Source organism: Protobothrops mucrosquamatus, unplaced genomic scaffold (genome assembly GCF_001527695.2).
Source record: "Protobothrops mucrosquamatus isolate PMUCROS unplaced genomic scaffold, P.Mucros_1.0 scaffold340, whole genome shotgun sequence".
In the NCBI taxonomy this organism is placed as follows: domain Eukaryota; kingdom Metazoa; phylum Chordata; class Lepidosauria; order Squamata; family Viperidae; genus Protobothrops; species Protobothrops mucrosquamatus.
Genome location: NW_015386677.1, coordinates 343,122 through 361,237, shown reverse-complemented (window position 1 = coordinate 361,237; position 18,116 = coordinate 343,122). Strand labels below are relative to the sequence as shown.

Sequence of the window (18,116 nt, the reverse complement as noted above, 5' to 3'; positions counted from 1 at the left end):
TGTGGCTCCTGTCGGCAATCTCATGGCTTATCTTTTTTTCTGAAAAGCTTGGTTAGTTCAGGCATATAGCCTGGCTGTCGGTCTTCGCCTCTGTATCATCTATGCTGTTTTGCTGAGATGTGGTAGACTGCCATGTTTTCATCTGGACATCTGCAATTCCATAACATTCTTAACATGACATTTTACCTGGATGTATTCCATAATTTTTTTTTAAGAATTTCATGTATTAAAGAAGTGGTTCCTATATTTCAAAATTAGTATGGTGGAAAGGCTTCCTATTCTACTGAAAAGTTTTGGAATATGGTATAAATTCTCAAACCTCAAATATGTAAATGCCTGTGTTTTTCCTCCCTAATGTCCTGGCTTGATTTCAAGGATTTTCCATACTGAATCAGTCAAGCAAGATTTTCTACTTAGTTTTGTCATTCCCCCCCCCCCCAAAAAAAATGATCTCAAGCCCTCACACATATTTAAGTGGAAACATAGATAACATAATGCACCTGTTCACTAACAGTTCAAATTCTAGCTAGACAAAGTCTTAATTGTCAGCACTTGTTCTAGAGAGCCAAAAGGAAAATATGCATTGTGTACATAATTTAATAAATCTGAAGATATAAAAACTAACAGAACTTTGCTCTGTTTAACTGTTTATTAGAGCCCTAATCATATATCTGCAGTAAGAATTCTGAATTCATATTCTTAAAGTATGTTTATTTTGAAATTCACTATCTTTATAATTATGCAACTTGGTGAAAATGAGAAGCACTTGAAAAAGTCAAAACTGTTTCATATAAACATATTAAGACAACTGCATAGAATTTATTTAAACTCAGATGTGGTGGAATGTAATCAGGATTCCCAGAAGGAAAGGACTGCTTTCCTTGCAAATAGCTTGCTCAAGCTTAGATAGCTTGGTCGGAAGAAAGAGAGTTAAGAAGACTCCACTCTAGAAATTCTCAGAGAATATTTATAGTAATGCAAGTAATTGCTTTAGTTTATAGCAGTGGTTCTCAACCTTTTTAATGCCGCGACCCCAACCGGTCATAAGTCGAGGACTAAACCGGTCGTAAGTCGAGGACTACCCAGCTGGTCGTAAGTCAAGGACTTTCCCTGCCCGGGAGCGCCGCACATGCGTGGTTCCGCCCCCTGCACCGGCCGAGGCGTAGCTGGCAAGTGGCAGAGATGGAGCAGGCCGACCACCAGCTGGCCCAGCCCAAGGGAGGTAAGGCACCTGCTGGAAAAGGGGAAAAAAATGGCGGACAAAAAAATGGCGGACAGCTTTGCTTGGCGACCCCCGTGAAATGGTCGATCTGACCCCAAATGGGGTCCCGACCCACAGGTTGAGAACCACTGGTTTATAGCAAGATTTCTGTCTGTAGGTGAAGAACAATAAGAGCCATGGTGGCGCAGTGGTTAGAATGCAGTACTGCAAGCTAATTCTGCTGACTGCCGGCTTCCAGCAGTTCAGCAGTTCGATTCTCATCAGCTCAAGGTTGACTCTGTCGTCCATTCTTGTGAGGTTGGTAAAATGAGGACCCAGATTGTTGGCAATATGCTGACTCTGTAAACCGCTTAGAGAGGGCTGTAAAGCACTGTGAAGCAGTATATAAGTCAAAGTGCTAATTGTTCAGAAGTTAACTCTATTTGAGTTTCTTGGTTCTCGGGACCTGATATCAAATTACTATTCCTTTTGGTAATGAGGTTTCTTCATTGACTAATTGTAATGAACTTACATGTTTCATGCATTTTAGAAGTTCTTGAAGAATTTGATGTCCTTCCCTTCAACTCTGTGTCATGCAGGAATAATGTCTATGGAGATTCTCAGTCATCCAGGTTATGGTTGTCCCTAAAGTGCTTTTTCCAAAGGCAACTGGACTTTGCCTTTGGAAAAACACTTTGGGGGCAAAGAATAATGGCAGCAGTGGTACAAGGAAGTGCCTCTTTCCATTTTTGTGTAGTTGCATTGAGAGCTGGTATTGCAGGATTCTGATTGTGAAGTTTTGTATAAAACATAATGCCTGGGATATTTTTTTTAAATATTGTTACTGGCATACGTTGTAATATAGCGAGAGGTATGACACCATACACAAGGATTTAATTATATCAAGGAATGAACAATTAGATTTGTTTCTGGAACAACAAACTCTCATCGTTTCAGTTTTTTGGGGAAACTGGTAAAGATATTTCACTTTAAAAGAACATTCAATTAATAGGGTTTCAACTCAATGGCAGTGAGTGATATATTTCTTTTGTATTTATTCATGCATTTTTATTGATGCTTTAATTTTACTGTTAAGCTGCCTAGAGTTGCTTGAAGAGGCAGCATATTCATCTTGATAAACATGTCTAAATTCACTGTGTTTTTAAAAGAATACTGGGTAGGTGAAGAAAACCTCATCTCAGCTATTTAGCTCTCAAAATAGTACTTTTTCTAAAAAAAATCCTTTAATTTTAAACAAAAATTGAATCCTTAAATTATTGCTAGCAAAAGCAGATATTCTTATTTATCTATTGTGTAGTTTCTGTTGCAGCAACTGTTTTGCTACTATATCTCATAGGACAGAATTGGAATTTGCTATGGGTTCCTCTGATTACCTTGTGGAACATAATATCTTACAGATATTGATTTACTAGATTGCTACCTGCAATATCTGCTGCAATCCTGCTAACAGGATAGGGAAGCTATTCCAAAGTGATAGGATGAAGTCAAAAAGTCTGTCCTCTGAAACTTTACTCCCAGAACTCCTAAACCAACCTCTACACTCCTTGTTTTACAAATATGTGATATTTTTTTTTGGCTGGCATGCAATAACATAGATACTAATTCCATATAAATCCTATTGTATGACACTCATGGCAATTGTTAGACTTGCCACATGAACAGAATATGTTAGAGATGGTTGCTGTTTCAAAAAACAAGCTAGAACATTATGGTTTAAAGTAATGAAGAATAGCATGACATGAATCAATGGAAGTTGACAAATGCTGAAGAATTGGCTTTTCCTTTGCAGGAGCAGACGTGAATATAAACACCAATCCCCTCCCTAAATACGTTTAAAGACTTAATCTGAAAAGGGAGAGGTTGTGTTTTCAGAATCATCAAATATTTGAAAAGTATATGCTTCAGAACTTTGTTGGAACAAAGAAGAACCATGTGCATAAAATACAGAAGTATTTGTTCTGTTTATTTAGTGATACTTTTTACAATTAGCTTGAGATATAATAGCTTCTCTAGGGTTTCACACAATACAATCATAAAATGTAGATTAAGATCTCTCCATTATTTATTAATGAACTGCCATCTTTATTGTCAACTTCTTTGGCCTAAGCTCTGGTGTGGGGCTTAGGCTTTCTCTACAACTGTTAACAGGCAATTTTTAGGGGAAATTTTGTAAGTACTGAACATAGATCAGAACTACTCTCTTGAGACTTTCCATCAGAACGTTTAAGGTAGGGGTAGTCAACCTTGGCTCTTTTATGACTCGTGGACTTCAATTCCCAGAATTCCTGAGCCAGCTTAGCTGGCTCAGGAATTCTGGGAGTTGAAGTCCACGAGTCATAAAAGAGCCAAGGTTGACTACCCCTGATTTAAGGTCTCCCACATTCCAATGGAACAGAATGCTTTTGGGGGCTTTGTTTTCATTTCATATGAACTCTTATTTACTATACAGCTAATCCTAGAGTTACAATCACAATAAAGAACAGAAAATTTGACATTAAACAAAGCATCACATGATCAGGTCCAGCTTTATTACCTTTTTTGCTGTTGTTGTTAGACAAGACATCATACAATCACAACTTGTGCCTTTCCCTGCCAGCTTCCCCATTGATTTTGTATTCATTCAGTGTCATCACAAATTTGAATGGTCGTTTAACAAATGGTCATTACGCAAGGACAACCTGTAACAAACAATGTCCCAAAGATGCTTTTTCAAGAGGCAACTTGGACTTTCTTTCTCAAGAAAGTCCAGTTGCCTCTTGAAAAACCACCTTTAGGACAACCATGACCTGGATGACTGAGAATCTCCATAGACACGTAGCAAACAATGGTTACAATTAGTATTTAATCGCTTTTGTAAAAAATATTTTAAAAATGTATTCCAGTATACAAAATGGAATCTGATGCTTTTCTTTCTTGTTCTAGAGGGATGAAATTAATTTTTAATGTCTTTTTATGATTTACTCAAGGGTTAGTGTCTTTTGCCTTCTGAACTATCTATTTTTGATACATAAATTACATTTTAACCAAGGTAATTATAGCATTATATAATAGTTTTGGAAGTAAAATATTCATAATCTATAACATTAATTTTTTCATAAACCTTACTAGTAATTTGCACTAATTTTTTAGAATACAAGAATGTGATATTGCACATCTTGATTGAATGGAAATGTAATATGAGCCATTGAGAGTTGAGCAGCATATAAGTTTAATAAATTATTATTTAAAAGTTCTGGGGTAAATTCTTGAAAGAGAAATTATGAAGTCAGTAATTCAAATAAACCAATCTGGTGACCATATGTGTGTAATCACAAATAGTATTCTGGTGGGGAAAAAAGAGTTATAAAACATGCATTTTCTTTGAATCAAACTAAAAAATCAAAAATAAATGTAATTTGCCCGAGAAATTAGAAACAAACCAGAGATAAAATTTGAATTCCAAAACACAAAACCATAGTTTTGAATTTTCAAATTTCTGCTGAAGATTCTATTTCATAAAATAAAAATGACAAGGCTCGGAAGGAAATATCTAGCTAAAAAGTTAAATGCAAAATATATATGTAGGTATGACTTCTGAATATCAAATTACATATTTGCTTCTCACAGAGCAAAGCAAAATATCCATTTCATAGGAAGCAAACTGAGAGAAATCAGTACAAACAAATCTGGCAAACAGAGTATTTTTAGATAAACTGGATTAACACATACACTAAATAAAGACACATACACATTAATACGTCCACACCAGAAACTAATGTCTTCTAAGTTGTTCTCCCTGCTTTTACCAGAAAATGGTAAAAACACTTTTTTTTTTAATGTTGCTTTTGCATTCTACTAAGGAATCCCATACATTCTTGAAATGTGAAAATAAAGATGGATTTGCAGAGGATTGTTGCTTCACTTGCAGCTTACCAATTGCTCTGTTAATTTTCTTTTAATTAAAACAAATCTTTCAATACCCTCAGTTCAGGGTGTGGAATTATTTAGGTATGGGTATCACACGTCTTTTCAAGTATAGTCTTGCATTCGCAGCCTTTTTCACACTGCAGCTTAATCTTTTGGTGGCAAATTCCATTGCGCATCCTTGGCACTTTCCTGGGATGTAACGTGAAATCAATCTTCCCAATGCTTTATCTTGGTTAACTGGAATCCGTATTTAGTATAAAAGCAAATAAAACATAAATCATTCAAGTGCTTTTAATGTTATGCTACATTTTAGAAACAGTGAATTTAAGACTGTCAGATTATTTTGACATAGCAAAATCCTTTTCTAAACAATAGCAGGCATGAAACCAGAAATTCTAGAAATGTATCAGTCATGCCTGCCAGTAAAACTATTTCTAAAAATCCCACTTTTGATATGATCTGGTATGTTTCTGTAAAAACATTGCTTGAATCTCAAAATTTAATATTTTTAATGTTTATAAAAATAAGCTACAAAAAAATACGGGGATAGTTCTGGAACGGTGATTTCCAGGTATGCAGGAAAAGGACTTTCTTGTTCTTCATTAACAAAGAGAGTTAGGTTGCTTAAAATTTAGAAGAACTACTAGGAAAAGCCATCTGATAGCCCATAGTTTTCCATAACAAACCTCTAGGACAGGGGTAGTCAACCTTGGCTCTTTTATGACTCGTGGACTTCAACTCCCAGAATTCCTGAGCCAGCTTAGCTGGCTCAGGAATTCTGGGAGTTGAAGTCCACGAGTCATAAAAGAGCCAAGGTTGACTACCCCTGCTCTAGGAGATACAACTTTTTTTTATTCCTCTCTAAATATCCATCATAGCAGATGGCAGTAATTCAATAAATCAGACCTGGTTAATGCTTGGATAGGAGACCACTGGAAAATGCAAGGAAAATAGGCTAGATTATAAAGTTAAAGAAACCTCTTTAATAAATTTATTGAATTTATTTTAAATGTTTTTCTCCATCATTAATACATCAGTTATAGTTATGTTCATTGGCTTCCCACACTCTTCCAGCTGAGTTACTCTGTTTAGGGCAACATCCATTCAGAAACACACTGAATAGATTAACAGAGTCTTTAGTGGTGTTTATATCTTCTCTAATTTCAAGAAGAGCCAGTACATCTTTCTTAGCAGTTGTCAACACTGTCGTATTAATGGGAGAAGAAGGTGACAGAACTTTCTTCAACACCATCCAGGCAGATGAGGACACCCCTTCCCCAAATCAAAGCACACAGTGATAATAGTTTACTTAGCAAATAATTGTCTGGATATAAATTTTAGGGTGATACTGGGGATGAAAATATATTGACTGGAAAACTCTGTTGGCTCCCTGTTTTATGAAATTCTTTTCTAAGGAGACTTGACTGGTCTGTTCATCACTAAGCAGTGTTACAAATCCTGTGCTTTTACTGTCTGGAGAATTTTATTACATAGTTTTTTTATAGTATGCCAATATCACTTTTTCAGTATCTCATAGGCTTCCATAAATGTTGGACTACAGTTCCCATTGACATAATCACAGCCAGATATGGTGGGAATTGTAAGCCAGCAATACTTGAGAGCCACACTTTCCCTGCTCTGTCTTGCCCATGCATTTTTTCTATACATTTGCTATTCAAAATTCTCCCATCTGCAAAAATAGTTTGGTTGTGCTTAACATTTCATACATTTCTATCAGTTAGACAATACATTCCTTATGGGGCAATCGTCATACTTTGTGTCTCTTTATAAATATTGGTTTGGGAGTGTTTTATTTTTCTTTTTAATTATGATTTTAGTGGGTGCCCTCTGCTACCGTGGACCTATCGTTTATTTCATATATATTAACTATGAGAATAAAATATCTCCTAAAATTGTACCTTAATTTTCTTAACCTTTCTTAGCCTTTGTGTTCATAGACTAGAAAGTCTTTTTACAACAAGTATTGAAAACCAACTATTCTTGTTTCACTGGGACAGAGATTGCATTCCACAATAATACAATACATATTTTTAAAAAACATTGTACAGAAAAAATAGCAAATAATGTTTTGCATGGATATTATTTCTTTGCAATTCATAAGGGATTTCATTTTTCCCCTTTTTCCTTATTTCATGAATGCATATTGATCTGAATTCCTCAAGGGGAGCCGCTTAGTTGACGTGAACAATGTGGTTTGGTGGAATTAAATTGTACTTTTAGAAAAGTTGACAAACGGGCATAGTGGAAAATAAATGGTGTTATGAACTGAGTTACATTTAATCAGCATTAATTAACCTGTGTGAAATAAGGTTTCCCCTTTGCAATATTTAGTGTTGTATTGCAATGAATGGTGGCAGGAGAAGATAATTTGCAATGAAAGTATAGTAATGCTGGAGGGAGTATGTTAGGGATTTATATGGAAATAACTTTGATAAGACAAAGATGGATGTCAAGACTGCTAACATCGGATGTTCTTGCTTGCCATGTATGAAGAAGCAAACATGTTTTATTTAACCTGCATATCACTTCTAGAGTTAAAGTCAAACAATGTTAGAATAGCAGGTGGGAAAGTATGTACTCGGGGGATAGTTAGCCACAACAATATTTCAGTATAGTATTGCCAAGGTCAGCTGTAACCAGAGGAGTTACGGGAGGGAAAGTTCACACTTCAAACTAATTGGAAAACGTGATTGATGACTGTGAAATGAAGGAGTGAGTTATGCTTTGTTACGGGTGATTGGGGGTGGGAGGATTCAGTTTTTGGCTTCATTATGTACGTGCCGAAGCTATGTAGCAATAAAAGGATTCTTTAAGGTAAACAAAGCCTCAAAGTTCTTTGAAAAGCTGCTTCTTTCGGAACCATGACATCAAGCCAAAAACTGAATCCTCCCACCCCCAATCACCTGTAACAAAGCATAACTCACTCCTTCATTTCACAGTCATCAATCACGTTCTCCAATTAGTTTGAAGTGTGAACTTTCCCTCCAGTAACTCCTCTGGTTACAGCTGACCTAGGCAATGCATGTTAAATAAAACATAAAAAATAAAAAAGGCTACACGCCTTTCAGAGTGACCACAGGAAAAGAGTTCAGCCCAATACCTGAATATCCTCAGGAGCTGTCCTTTTTGTAAGGGGGGGCCGGATGTCAAGACTGCTAACATTGGATGTTCTTGCTTGCCATATATGAAGAAGCAAACATGTTTTTGACTGAAAATGTAATGACTTCATCTTAGAAAAAAGATCCTATGGAATTGAAATGAATACTAGTGTTAAAAGTGATGCAAAGAAAGTAATAAATGCTGTGAGAAAAAATAAAATGCAGGATTTGGTGGTGTAACTATTGAAATATTAAAATAGATCTATGCTTGGTTTATGGAACAGTTGTGTGATTTGTTTAGTGTATGTCTCAAGACTACATCTAGGCTTGACATTTGGGCAATATCATTTTTGTTCCTTATATACCAAAGGAAAGGTAGCATAAATGAATAGAAAAACTACATGGGGATTGGGGTCTGCTAAGGTCACCTGGCAAAAATCTGGAAAAATTGTGGTGTAGAGCAGAGGTCCCCAACCCCCGGTTCATGGACCGGCACTGGTCCGCGGCATGCCAGAAACCGGTTCACGCAAATAAGTGAAGCCCCATTCATTGGATGCAGACAGCATGTGAAACCATGACCCCTCCAGTCCGTGGAAAAACCTGTCTCCACGGAACTGGTCCCTGGTGCCCAAAAGGTTGGGGGCCACTGGTGTAGAGGATGTGAAAGCTGACAACGAGCAAAATTTGTTAAGGGTGATGCAGCTTTATATGAGGCAAAGAGTATACAGACCAAATTTTCCTCTGTAGCTGGTCATTGAGAAATATATGAGTGTAAGAAAGTTTATTGTATACTTGTTGATTTAGAGAAAGCATATGATAATAGGCTTGTGGAACTTTTGTGCAAATATGAGAGTATGAAACTTGCTATCATAAAAGCAATATATGATTGAAGTAAATAATGTAAAGGAATGCCTAGTGAATGATTCGACACTAGTGAGGTAGAGAGACAAAGAAGGGTTACATGATCTTAGTTAATATACTGTTGGATAAATATATAAGGAATACTTGAGGTGATATTAAAGGTGTGTTGGGTGTGGCTATATGTATTTTTATTTGCAGATTATGCCATTTTATCACTATATTGTTCATTACAGGTCCGAAAAGGAATGCATCAAAAACCAAGATAGTTGTGTATGATGGAGGAAATGATTGCAAATTATATACGAATAGAAAAAAAACAGAGCAAGAAGATAAATATATGTACCTTTACTAGAGATAGGCAAATGGAAAAAGGAGGTTAATAGTATGTGATCTGCTGCAGAGAACATTATTTTTTTTAAAAAGTGCACATGACTGCATAATAGCATGGTTTTGCTTATTTTGTTACAGTTGAATATTAACTACTTAATCTAGGCCAGGGGTAGGCAACCTCGGCTCTTTTATGACTCATGGATTTCAACTCCCAGAATTCCTGACTCAACTCAGTTCTGGGAGTTGAAGTCCATGAGTCATAAAAGAGCCGAGGTTGCCTACCCCTGATCTAGCCGAAATAAAAGTAAGTTAAATGCAGTGAGAATGGGATACAGTGGTATTTCGATACTCAAAGTTAATTGGTTCCAATGAGTGCCAAAAACGATGAATACCAAACAAATTTTTCCCATAAGAAATAATGTGAGTCACAAGGCAGCCAACACCAAGAAGTTCTAGCTTGTGCATTGAGTACCAAATAAACCATGACTACCGGGACAAAATTTTCAAGTCAAAATGCATTGAGTACCAAATTCGGTGAGTTTCAAAGCAGTTAAGTACCAAGGTACCACTGTACTTTAAAAAGTATTCATAGTAAAAGAAGAAATAGGATTAAGAGTGAATGGATGAGTGAGTATGAATTGAATAAAAAGTAACCACTATAAAAAAGGTATACTGAATCCAACAGTTCCTTTCAATGTCCCATAAGGGAAGGTTATCTTTTAAACTTTTATGATTCTTTGATCTATTGATCTTTTTCAGTCTTGGTTCAGTGTTGATTTTATGTTGCTTGTTTTCATGCATGAAACAAGATGGAGTCTGGAAGTACATTATGTTGCTTTCATCTGTTGTCAGCATTTATTATTTGTATCTTTCTAGAAGATTTGAATGATATAAAGTTATGCTTTGAGGAAGTTTCAGATTTATTTGGCTGAACATCACAGAAACTGGGGTACTGTTTTCAGCAATTCATTTATGTGATCTATTTGGTCTCTATATGATTCTACACATTTTAGCATCTAAATAAAAGTAATGGGAGAGATTGTCAGTTTGAGCATAGGGCATCATCCCTGTGCTGATCATATATGAATTTTCAGTGACTTTAATTAATGGCTTTAATTGATGTATCTATTGTGGTGAAAAAGGGGGAAGACAAGAATAATATGCCAGTACATTAAGTGCTGTCTGAAAATAATAATAGCAAGGACAATTAAAATTAAGTTGTATCTATTGTTATTTATTTGTATTTTGCTTTTATTTTACAAATAACTCAAGGTGGCAAACATATTCAACACACCTTCCTCCTCTTATTTTCCCCACAGCAATGACTCTGAGATGGGTTGGGCTAAGAGAAAGTGACTGGCCTAAGGTCACTAGCTGACTTTCATGGCTAAGATGGGACTAGAATACTTTGTATGATAGCTTGAATCTGTTCAGATTGTTAAGTAGATAGGCAGAAAGACTTACTCGTTTGAACTTATTCATTTAAATAAATATTGTTGTAACACTCTGGGCCATCAGCCTCCTTTTTCATCCTCCCTTCCAATGATGTGACTTCTAATATTAAAAGTAATTGATCATCCATAAGGAAAACTATCCTGCTCAGTCTCTCTTCCTATGAGAGGAAACTTAACAAATTGTTTTGCATACCTGTCATGTAAGTACTTGTCTGCATTTGTTTCTAGGACTGAAATTCAAGTCTGTTTAAAACAATTACCTTGAGGTTTTTTTTAAAAAAAAAATACAAATATTTTACAGAAAAGTATGACCATGTTAGAGCTGAGACATGTTCTTACTATATACTTATCAGTTTGAGTGGCTTAATTTTTAAGGTTTGAATGTATTCATTTCTCTTCTTTTGCTTTTGCTTTCTTTTAAAGGAAGAGATTGTTATGAACGTTTAAATTCATGGTGCTCATTTTTTTTTTAAAAAAAATTCAATAGTAATACAAAAATAGCTTTAATAAAATGCAGAGTTCATGTGTGCATAGATGTCCTGATAACTGCAATCAAAAAAATGCAGTGCAGTTATAGCTCTGAGTTGGGGAAACATGTATAACTAAGTCAGTGGTGGGATTCAAATATGTGAACAACAAGTTCTCTGTGCGGATGCCGCTTACGGAAGTCCATTCTGGGCCTGGGTAACAAAAAATTAGCTACCGGTTCTGCCGAAGTGGTGCAGACCGGCTGAATCCAACCACTGAACCAAGTACCTAAATTAGTTGATCAAAATATTTTTATCACAGAATTGTAATTTTTTTTTTGTTCTCCACATTTAGAGACATCAGTATGAACAATATAACAAGATTACCAGAGAATGCCTTCAAGAATTTCCCTTATCTTGAAGAGCTGTGAGTATTAAATATAATACTGTGGTATGTGGTATGGAGAGTGAATGAGTGGAAATTGGCTGAAGAATTCATTTACAACTAAATAACGAACAGTAATGATACTGTGCTAATGAGAGAAAACATATTTCTTCAAATACCATTTGCAAGAGATCTTTTTATAGCAATTATTTTAATTGTGATTTCAGTGATGACATAGAGTAATTACAGTGTTGCCCAAAGGCAATATGGGAGTGTGTAATTACCACAGTTTTAAATGGAGCTGTGCTATATTGATTGCATAACTTATATACAATATGTGACAAATCCTTGTGTTTACTATGTGCCAGAAACATCTGAATGATAGGGAAAAATATTTTGCCTTGTCTAATTTGACAGCTAAAAAGCCAGTTTCTAGTCCTTGCTGTATCAGAGGCATACTTCAGAATTCCTAAAAATAACTAAGCAGAGATTCCCCCAAAAAACATTAAAGTAGATCTAAATCATCTAAGGCAGGCATGTCAAACGCATGACGTCATGTGATTTTGCGTGGTGTATTGCGACTTTTTCCTCATTTGTCGGCAATGGGGTGGGCGCGGTTTCGGTGTGATGCATCCGGCCCGTGGGCCAGCAGTTTGACATGCCTGATCTAAAGAGATGTGGTATCTTTGTACCTTATCCAGTTCATGATCCCAGCTTATCAAACATTTATAACCAGTTTGCTTAACTTGGATACATGAACAAGAAAAAAGCACCAACTCTGTTTTACAAAAGTGTCACATTCTAACCACTAAGAAATTATTGCTACTTGCTGAATATGATCAGCTACGAATTTTTCTGTAGCTAAGAGCTACATTTTGCCTTTGAGGGTTACAGATTGCCATTGGTGTTAATAAGTAGACTGTGATGAAATTTTATCTCATTCTTAGGGAAAGTTAAAAGAAAACTGTTGTGTTAAGATTAGCCACTTTATACTGGAACTGTAGCCCACAATTTATTGTAAATTGTAATACTAAAGTTTACACTAAACTTTGTGTGTGTGTTTGTGTGTGTGTGTATACACACACACAGCATTTTTGTAGTATACACACATACACAAACACACATATGCCTGCATGCAGTACACAGATACAGCATTTCTTTTAGTAGAATAATAGCCTGCATATTGGCTATATAATGGTGTGAAGAAGATCATTATATAGTTTACTCAACTACATGGCATTGGACTTACATGGCATTGGATGTTTGTCAGGGGAGTTGCCAATTTCCAGATCTCTTTTTGTTGTAGGAAAGCAATTAGATTCTTGAAGGTTTTCTGATTGATGCGCCCTTCTGTGATAGAAGCTCTTTTTTATATCTAATGGACAGTGTTTTTAAATTATAGGAATTAAAAGGGAAGGTTCTAAAATTCCCAGGAGCATAGAAACTGAAAAAAGCCTCACCTAGCTATTCAGTCTAAATTGTCTCTTGTGTTCCACCCAAAGACAAAAGCCTCAAGGAAAGCCATTCAAATAGTCTTTATTTCTAGAAAATATTTTGCTGACCTTTGATGCACACTGTAGTTCACAGAGCAGGATAGGCTGACAAACCTGAAACATCCTCTACTACTTACAATTAGTAGTTGGGAACTTTATGTTAGTAGAGAACTTTATAAGTGAGAGCAGCATAGTCATTTGGGGCCATTTGTCTCCACTTTTAAGACATATTCAGAACTCTTGTACCATCTGTAATATTTGCTGTTGTAAACTTCATAAAAATATATTATGGGAACCAGAACTCAAGAACAAATTCTACTGAATATTGCAAATATTGTTAAAATAATGTCCAACCAACTAGACAAAAGTCCCTTACAATGTGGGCCTGTTGAATTCCTTCTATTACAGTGTTTCTCAACCTTGACAATTTTAAGGCATGTGGACTTCAACTCCCAGAATTCCACAGCCAGCATTGCTGGCTGTGGAATTCTGGGAGTTGAAGTCCACATGCCTTAAAATTGTCAAGGTTAAGAAACACTGTTCTATTACAATAGGCTGGTTCACATTCTCTTTTTTATACTAGTTTAGAAATTATCTTATATTCAGATATATAAGTTGATTAATATTTTTAGATTTCCTCCTGTCACATTTGTTAACATTGGTTTGTTTTCTCCTTCCCTCCAATATGAGGAAGTTGTTTACTTAATTATTATTATTATTACAAGTGTAGTTAAAAGAAAGTTATAGTTTATACACTGTTCAGGCCAAGTATATGTATACAATTTACATAATAATATTAGCATTTAATAATCTGTAGCATGCTAATGAATATAATGGAAATTCTTTCTTTTGTGGCAATTACTTACTAATTTATAAAAAGGCATTACAGAAAACTATCAAAGACCTTGCCATTTCCTTTAATGATATGTGTACTCTACGTAATGTCAGTATGAGCATTAGGGCTGTGAAAATCATTCTTGAAAGCTTGATACAGCTATTTTAAGGCCTGTTCTACTGTTCTACTCATGTTACATGGGCACCTGCCAAGATTCCTTTACAAACTGTAAATCAGCTGTAATTAGTATGTTGCTGCCCTGAGTATTAGATGGGGACTAGAATTCCTCGGAGGGTTTGACAGCTCTCTTGCTTTCCTTACAAAACATCTACAGTTTTGTTCAAATATCTGAATGTATTCCACAAAATTATTTTTAAAAAACTTAAAAGCATTTGTAGGCTACTCCTTTCTAGCCTAAATGTATTCGCATTAATGGATTTAAAATCCCAGAATGTGGAGTTCTTTGTCATTCAAAAGTACACAAACTGTTGCAATAGTAGTGGTTATTTAAGTTCAATATGGCACTAGATTTAGTAACAATAGAAAGAAAAGACAAAAAGCATTGTTAGGAATATACAAATGAAAAGACACCCAAAGACGTGAGTGTGTACTTAAGGACATATTTGGTGGGGGGGACTCTGATTACATATGAAAGCTTTTTGGGGGGAATAAAATAAGAGAATTCATGATATGAAGCTGGATCTAATTAATGCTTTATAGCTATGCTGAGTATTTAAAAAAAGTATTTTGCAATGAAAAGACCCTTCTTGGATTGTTAAAGTAACTGCATTCTTTGGAAGCTCTAAAGCCTAACCATACTGTCTATGCATTTGTGAGTGTGGACAGCTTTGCTGGCAGTTTTGAAGGAACTGTTGTCTGTGCAGATACATGTGTGTGCAGACATCTGGGGAAAGTGAAGCAGAACCAGCCAAGTGAGAATTCCAAAATCTGTTCTAGAGCTTTGAAAGCAATGCTTTGTGTCTACTTTGGAACCACCACTTTCAGATTCTTGGTAACAGAGTACTGGAGTGTACTTCCCCAAACTTCTCTCTTTTCAAAAACCCACAAATGGATAGGCTAAGCAAATATAAATTCTATAATTCCTATAATTATATTGTTGTCCAGTTACTTGGGCTAGTGGCTGCAGCTTAATTTTTAATTCAGGTTTTATTTTACCTTTGTAGGTAGCACCATGTAATATTTCTTGAATTTTAATTAAATTTTATATAACCCTATAGTGACTCAGTTTTTTAGTTTTATAGAATTTTTTTTCAGCTTTTTTCTTACCACCTTTTAACCCTGTGCTTGCAGGTTCTTGGGGGGGGGTTGTGGTATAGTTACTGATTCCACTATCTCTACATGTTGTGTTGATAAAAGACAGAAATAAAAGGATATTGTAAATTATTTTTGATCAAACAGTCACAAAATTCTGCTTTGCTTTTATCTCTCCAAGCCAGGGCTTTTCAACCTTTTCACCCATTATACCACTTTTAGGATATGACAATATCCGAGTACCACCAGTCACCCAGCAAGGTATCAAAAACTTGATGACCCCCCCAAAAAAGGGGAAAAAGTGATGAAGTACAGGTAGTCCTCAACTTACAACAGTTCGCTTAGTGACTGTCTGAAGTTACAATGGCACTGAAAAAAGTGCCCCCCAAGCCACACCGAGCAAGACACCTACCTGCCCGCCCACCAGCGCTCTTCCTCCTGTCCGAGGTTTTCATTGTTGTGAGCATTTCTGTTGAGGATTGGCAGCAGGGGTGGGGTGGGGAGTGTTTGGTTTTTATTCCCCCCATCTGCTGGGTGTTTGCAGCAGGTTTTGGTCACTTCACATGACCCTGGGGCACTGTGACCGGCATAAATATGAATCAGTTGCCAAGCATCTGAATGTAAATCACAAGACCCTGGAGATGCTGCAACATTCCAGCTGATTGGTGCTTCTTCAGGGCTCAGCAGAAGCGCCAGGATCAGTGCCGAGCTCCAGCTGGATCCTGGCACTGATCCTGGCGCTTCCACTGAGCCCTGACACTCCCGAAGAAGTGCCGATCAGCTGGAAAGCGGCACTGATCCTGGCGCTTCCACTGAGCCCTGCAGCTCCAGCCATCTCTCGCTCAGGCTTGTGCGGTGCGGTTCAGCTCATTCCCCTCCCCCGCTACCACTTTTCTAGGATGGTCGCGTACCACCTGCCAGGTGCCAATGTACCACAGGTGGTACCCGTACCACTGGTTGAAAAACCCTGCTCCAAGCGAATAACATTATTCTGTGAAAAGTTGCATTCCTCCAGAGAAATATCATTTTAATAAAGAAATGGCATCCTCAGTAAACATGATTTTCACATCACATTAGAACATAATTACACTAAAGATAATCCTGTCATTGAATTAGTATGATTGACATAGTCTATGAGGGCAGTATATGATCTATTCTTTCTTATTAACTGAGTGTGGAGTATATTAGAAAAATAAATATATACACTTCATTTTAATACACTTGAAAACATGGCAACCTCTATTTTACAAAACTCATTTTTTTTAAAAAAAAAAACAACTTTTGGTATTGTTTTTATGTGTGTGTTTACCTATTCACAGTGATATCAGATGTTGCTGATTAGATTGTTTTTAATTTAGTAGCCAGAAGATAGAAATTTCCCATAATTTGGGACAACCGTTAGAATGAATTACTTGTTTCAAGCTATCAATTGGGCATTGTTGCAGAGTAGCCTGTAAACAACTTAGATAAATTTCAATTTTATAACATCTAAACTTCCCCCATCTTTTTTTTAAAAAAGATTAGCTGATCACTTTACTGTCTATTTTTGCCTAAAATGCATTCTTTGTGAAGGGAAAAAAACTATAGTGAAATTTTTTTACAGTAAGCATCAGCTGAATAAAATGTTTTGCAACCCTTTCCTTGAACTTCAAGCAAGATATTTGTACAGCTGCACAACTCCCAGATGCTTATATAACTATACAGCAGGGTCATTACATTCATGTTATAGAAAGGAAACATCATGCACACTGGAAAACAGAAAAGAATGGGATGGGGGGGAGGGTTGAGCGAAACAGGGTGTAAATTAGCAGGGACTCCTTGTCTGAAGTCAAAATGACATCATGTTTATATGGTGTGCTTGTATTTCCCTCAGTAATTGTAATGAATGATTATTCTGTTTTTCTCTGTACCTTTGGACTGTGGAGTATTAACAGGATTTCATTTTGTCCCCCATACTGTTTAACATTAAATTGGGAGGGGGGGGAGAAACCCTCTCTAGATTGAGATCATGTAGCTTTAGCTATGAAATTTGCTTGAAAGTAGCATTGAAATAAGTAAAGGCTAAACAGCTGAAAGTTAAATTAAAGCAAGATGGAATTATTATAAGAAAGGTAAAGGAAATCAACTAGTGTTGGCCAGGATTAAAGTGTTCTATAATGCACACACACACACACACACACAGAGAGAGAGAGAGAGAGAGAGAGAGAGAGAGAGAGTTACTTTACAATAAAAAAGTAATTGTTAACCATATGTTAAAATAACTGTTTTCCTATGGCAGATCACCTACAGTGAGTATAGAAAGTCTATAAACTCCCCTGTTAAAATGCTAGGTTTTGGGAATGTAAAAAAAATCAGACCAAAATAAATAATTTCAGAATTTCTTTTCCACCTTGAATACAACATGGAGGCTGTACAATTCATTTGAAAAACAAAATGACACACTATGGATTAAATTGTTTAAACTAGTCCACATTATTGATCTAACAAATACATTTATTTATTAGATCCTGCCTTTGAGGGAAAAGTGTAGGTGGGTGATAGACAGTTATAAAATAAAGCCTTGTAGAAGAAACAAGAGTTACATTTCCCCCCCTTGTAATTCTAGAATCCAGACATCCTGTTAAATCAAATGACAGGAGATTCCCAGCAGGCAAAACTATTTTCATCATGTATGCACAACACACGGTTAAACTATATAAAATTTACTGCTGTGAAATGTGGTGATTACTAACCTAGATGGCTTTAAAAGGGATTTAGTCTTACACTACACAA

The 18,116-nt window shown here is 36.1% G+C and overlaps 1 protein-coding gene across 1 annotated transcript in view; it reads left to right on the top strand.

Annotated features, from left to right (window-relative positions):
- Positions 1 to 11,724: 11,724 nt before the first annotated feature.
- The window catches only part of LGR4 (leucine rich repeat containing G protein-coupled receptor 4), a 42,395-nt gene continuing 36,003 nt past the window's right edge, over positions 11,725 to 18,116 (top strand). Inside the window, exon 1 of the mRNA XM_015815381.1 lies at positions 11,725 to 11,786. Coding sequence (XP_015670867.1) covers positions 11,725 to 11,786 — 62 coding nt within the window. The remainder of the gene's footprint in view (positions 11,787 to 18,116) is intronic.